General features: G+C 31.9%; 1 protein-coding gene across 1 annotated transcript; it reads left to right on the forward strand.

The window, feature by feature from the left end:
* The first annotated feature begins 1,835 nt into the window (after positions 1-1,835).
* Positions 1,836-3,844, forward strand: LOC134239293 (uncharacterized). Its single transcript, XM_062721472.1, has 2 exons — positions 1,836-1,912; positions 2,051-3,844. Exon 2 carries the CDS (start codon positions 2,068-2,070, stop codon positions 3,706-3,708), a length of 1,641 nt encoding a protein of 546 aa, XP_062577456.1. The 5' UTR covers positions 1,836-1,912; positions 2,051-2,067; the 3' UTR covers positions 3,709-3,844.
* The last annotated feature ends 2,202 nt before the right edge of the window (positions 3,845-6,046 follow it).

Here is a 6,046-nt window from a genome sequence, read left to right on the forward strand (position 1 = left end):
ATATTTAGAATACTATAGAAAACATACAGTACACTCTGGAACATTACTATTTATATTTAGGCTCAAATAAAATTTACTTTGACAATTTTTTTTGTCATTTTAGAAAGTCAGATTATATTTTTTTATTTTTCTTGTTTATCTCTGATTGAAGTTATATGTGATTTGTTAAATGCTCTGTACCTGGTCGTAACCTATGTTTTTTAACCCCCTTCTCCGCAGTAAGCAAATTTCGAGATTGTAACTCTCCTACGATAGAGGCGCGAAAAGTTGTGTTTCTGTGCACCAGAGACGTATAATATTATACATCTTTGTGTGCACAAATAAATAAACGATATTTATGGCTTTTAAAATTTACTAAATGTTATTGAAAGATAATAATGTTAAGCAGTGATGCATTTGATAATTTTATCAAGCTCAATTATGCATATTTACAAATCTACTTTCAATTATAGGGAAACGTCGTAGTCTTTGTAAAAAGTAATTGATTTTCTTGATTGTACAACCATTTTCTTAAAAAGTTAGTGGGTTTTTTCAAGCGATGATAAGGGAAAGAATCAATGTGTCATTTAGATTGCCAACGTGTAATAATCAGATGCGTTTGTAACGTGTTTCTTTGCTTTAAAAATATTACACCTTTAATTAATTTAGTTATTCTCGATTTGTTAAGCATGTTAAGTACAACCTTACAGTTACTCTTGTAGTATATCGATGATGCAATGTATCCGATATATTAATAACTGTCCCAATATATATAGCAACAAAACTCCCCTCTCCGACGGAAGAGCGAGTCAGAGCAGATAATCTCGAAACTTGTGTATTTAACGCATACTGTTAACCAACTTATTCGCGTGCAAGAAATTTTAGCCAGATTGGCGAAAACCATGTCATCGAAATGCCATTGAAAGAAATTCAACCAGACAATTTTGCTTACATAGTTTGAAATATGGACTCTCAGACCCTCGTATGATGATTGTGAAATCAAACATTCGACAGGAGAATTGGCCACATTTTAACATTATTGTTTGATTAATTTCAAATTTGTTTAATACTCTATAAATAGGCAACCTTTATGTTACTTAATCTTAATAAGTTATATTGATACTGAAAAATTGTGTAAAATATTATGCAAAAAATGGAACTTACTCATGCAGCGTCAGAATTGAAAAATGAATAAAAAAAATGAACCAGTGGTTTCAGATATATTTGCGATTTTAAAATATTCAATGGTAAAAAATTTAAATATTCAGTAGATGCCGTCACAAGATTTGACCTTTGACCTCTTGATATGACCTTGATCTTTAGGGTACTTAAAAATGGAGACTCGTTATACATGTGTTTAATTATAAGTCCTCTGCTGTCTACGAAACAAAAGTTACACTGCATTTAATAAGAGACTGTAACATGCTTGTTTACTGCACTTAGATAGCGCAATTACACTCTAAAATGCTAGCTTCCAAGTGACCAATATATAGGATTCACTGATTTTTTAACACAATATGGCAAAATCATGCCACAACGTATTAATGTTTTTACAAGGATCGTTTATTACTAGTATTGTCAATATAAAAACATTATTTTTTCTACTGTACTTTTAAAGAAATGAGATAAAATAAAATTCATAGATGTTTTGTACTACCTGATTTTTTTCGAAAGAAGCAATATACTTTTACATTGATGGTATATATTTTCACACTGTTCTACTGTTTTTAATACAAATATTCGGTGATGTTGTTACCCATTTATTTTCTTATTTTTCAAATTCTCCACTCATGCGAAGACCACATTAAGATTAAACTGTTTTTGTCATTCCACTTTTACAATACCCCGGCCACAGTGTGTTTTAGCAGGAAGTAAATATTACACGACTGGATACACGTAATATATTAAAAATGGGCGTCACCTATCATGACTGGTAAGTATTGTGAAAGAGATTTATCTAAAAGATTAGAACGATTAATATTTTAATTAGTATAGAGCGTCTTGATAGCTACATACTCATGCATTTTAGAAGAAACCTTTCTACACTCTGATAAAAATAAATATTTTGAAGAGTTGTGATCAGCAGTCATGGATCAAGTACCAGATAAAGCCCAGCATTATGTGGAGTGTGACACAAAATCCTGTAGAAACTCCTCAAAGTTTTACTGCAATACCTGTCATGAGCGACTCTGTGACAAATGCAAACAGCGTCATCTAGAGCAGAACAATGGACATGAGATCGTCCTTTATCAGGAGAGGAAAAGAAAACTACCTTCAGAGAAATGCCGGATCCACCCCACACAAGATGTAGATATTTACTGTAAAGTTTGTCAGGATCCTCTTTGTTCTACATGCTTTAACCAAGACCACAGTGATCATGATATATGTGAACTTGAAACCATCTACAATGACCTTTTACAGCAATGTCAGAAGGAAATAACTGAGATCTGGAAAACAATCATTCCTAAAGCTAATTATAATGTTGGATCAATTGGGGAAAAGAGAGAAAATGTCAAGAAAGAAATTGCCGAGTTTAGAGTTTCCATGCAGAAGAGAGCAGATGAGCTGAAGATGGCTGTTGATAGTATACTAACTGATAATAATAAAAAACTTGATGAGATCGAGAAATGTGTCCTGAATGATATGATGGAACAGCAGAATGAAACAAAGGACTATATAGAATACCTGGAAAAAATGATTTCAGACTACGAGAGTAAAATGTCTTCAATAAAACACAATGAACTCATGAAATTACATTTAGACATTTCATTGGCTACCCTGAAGATACCTAACAAAGTTACACACGAATTGCCAATTTTAACATTAGGTAAACTAAATAAGGAAGAAATAGCCAATCAGTTTGGTGAAATAGAAGTAGATTTATCAGAAAGGTTTAAACTTTCCTCTGTCACAAAAGTAAGTGAAAAAACTATCCAAAGCACAGGAATCTGTCATTTGTCTTTCTTACCCCCTAACATATTTTGGACCAGTGATAACTTTGGAAATCTCATTCAGTATGATATGGAAGGAAACATCCTGCATTATATATCCACCAGTATGTTGTATGTTCAAGGTTTCCATACGTTCACCACAGAAGGAGAACTTCTTTACACAGATTACAGTGAGAAATCTGTCAACAGAGTAACTAGTGACATGTCCACTAACACGCTTATTCAGACAGGGAGCTGGAGACCTGGAGCTATCTACTCCTCTCATATCAATGGACACATATTGGTCGGGATGGAGAGAAAGTCAAGCCGGAAAATAACCAGATACAACAAAGAAGGAAAGAAGTTACAGGACATACAGTGGGATGATAAAGGACAAAGTCTCTTTCAAAGTATACACTACATCACAGAGAATATCAATGGTGACATCTGTGCTTCAGATGCTGGTAAGGTTGTGGTGGTGAATGCATCAGGGGAGTATAATTTCTCTTACACTGATCATCAGTCTCGGGATGGATTCTGGCCCTATGGAATCTGTACAGATGTTCTGGGACACATTTTGGTGTCTAATAGCTATTATTCATTAACCATGTTAACGAATTTCTCCAGTGTCTATCTGTTGGACATCAAAGGACAGTTTCTTACTCTCCTATTGACACCAGAACGATGTCCTCCAGATCCCCGTGCTCTCTGTATTGATGATCAACACAATCTATGGGTTGGAGGATGGCGCAGTTCTACTGTCTTTGTGTACAAGTATTTGCAGAACACAACCCTATGAACTGTAGCTCTCCAAAAACTATATTGAGCTCCAGTTCCATCCACTGAAAAAAGTGTACTATATATTAATTACTTATTACACACAAAAATGTGCACTGTTTTTTCTATTTATTTCTCCATGTTTTTAAAACTGCAATCGCAAAATATTACTTTTGGTGCGTTTCCTACTTGATAGAGGAGTAAAGATTTTGTCAATTGAACATTTATCGTTTTTGTTATTGAAGTAAGAATATCTAGAGATATTAAGCAGAACCAAATATAACAAAACCAACAAATATAGTACCATATATACGTACTATAGCTCTCTGGCTATAGACATCCATTCCAATTTTTATAGACCTGCAAGTTACGGTCCTGCAGCTATGTTTATGCTCTATCAATTTGTAATACATACAACCTATAATAGTGCTTGTCAAGAAATAAATATTGATGGTAAAAGCCTCAATGGAAAATGAATTTAGTTAAATGTCAAATGATTGATCAAATCTTATGAAGCACAAAGAACTTCTCAATAAACTTGTTTTTTTTTTCTTTTTCATGATTTTGATTACTTATATTTACTCTTGAGACACAAATTACATACGTAAATATCAACTTGATTGATTGATTGATTGTTTATTGTTTAACATCCCTCTTGAGAATTTAAATATCAACTTGAAGGCAGATATCTATGTTGTTTCAAACAAATACCTTGGAGTACGTTCAATAGCTCAAATATTTGATTGTAAATAACTATGAAATATAATGAAATTACAATTACAATGTAATCAAATTCCAGAATATGTCTACAACTAGGGATGGGGTCAATCATTTTTTAAAAAAAAGATATTAATTGAATTACAATTACTTTGACTTTTTCAGCAATTAAATAACAATTAAATCACAGGCTTACTAGGACATGTGATTGATTAAATTAAAATAACTTTACAAAGGTAAGCAATTAAATTACAAATAAAATTGTCAACTTTTTGATTTTCGTTTTTTAAATCAGGATAGGGGTCATTCATTTGTATTTAAACGCAGGCTCTGTACAAACAATACAAGAAATAATATGCTATAAGCCGTTGTGTATATTTGTAGTTTCAATCATAACTTTTATTCACAAAACAGCAAAGACTATTCAGATCAAATTGATGAAATTGAAAAATGTTCAATTACAAATCACTTCCAATTAATTAAAGAAAAGTTATTTATTACATTCAAATACAATTACTTTTTTTAATTACCCCATCCCTATTCATTACACAACCATGTATTAGATGGTTTTGTCCCTTATAAATGTGTAAATATTTTTTGTTAATTTTAATTTTTTTTATAAAATTGGCCAGTTTGAACTTTTTTGCATATATATAACAAATTGTCAACGAGTAATTTATTGTTGCTTTGAATGTCATATTTTAAATATTTATGCTCATGTATTAACACTACTGTAGCTTTAATAGGATTGATCATATATGTGGGTTGTCCATCAAATTCGTTGGAAAATTTAATAAAAGTCATTGATTTTTATCTGACGTTTTCCTGGCATGTAAAATATCAAAATCGTAAAAAAAAACAGAAAAAAACGTAAGATTTTTCGGACTAGTCAAATATGCAAAATGTGAACGTTTAAAGTTTCAAAATGGCTGAGCAATCAAAGTTAAAACATATTAAGACAGGATCAGAATTGTTAGAAAAAAGGGATGTTTTTGGAATAGGTGGAATAGTGAACAATTCTGTGTAGACATTGGAAAAAGACGCACATAAACCAAAACATTATGTAAACAATCGGCTAAACAAAGTAAAAGAAGTAAATTTGTCGAAAAATAGCCCTTCCAACTTTTGTTCTTTGTTCGATGTACCCGACTTAAGATAGATATTATCTTATCTCATCGTTCACTAGTATTTAAGTGGCATATAATATTTTCGGACGAAAAAAAACAGTTTACAGGATGACATGCCTGAAGGGAAACCATCATTCCGAGATAGCTTTGCTGTAAAATGATTTTCAAGGCAAATCAGCCAAGAAGGATAACTCCAAAAATCTAAACTTGTATTTAATTTGAAAAGCATCAAAGAATTCTTGAATCCAGCCATCGATACTATACAATTATTGCTGAGTTTTGAGGTCAATACAATAATTTAGCCATCTGAGGAGTACAATATTCACCGAGCCCGAAGGACGAGGTAAATATTGTACTTCGACGATGGCTAATCATTGTATTGACCAAAAAACAGCAATAATTGTTTTACTATATGATTTACTGATAAAAAGATACAGCTCATTACTTGTTGGCATTTATATGTAATTATAAGTCCTAACCAAATACAAGAGAGAAACAGAATCAAAATGTTAATAA

This window comes from Saccostrea cucullata, unplaced genomic scaffold (assembly GCF_032062105.1).
Source record: "Saccostrea cucullata isolate Sc308-1 unplaced genomic scaffold, CSIRO_AGI_Scuc_v1 ctg4141, whole genome shotgun sequence".
NCBI classification, from domain to species: domain Eukaryota; kingdom Metazoa; phylum Mollusca; class Bivalvia; order Ostreida; family Ostreidae; genus Saccostrea; species Saccostrea cuccullata.

Coding starts and splice junctions, on each gene's coding strand:
- LOC134239293 (XM_062721472.1), top strand. CDS start 2,068: ATGGATCAAGTACCAGATAAAGCCCAGCATTATGTGGAGTGTGACACA.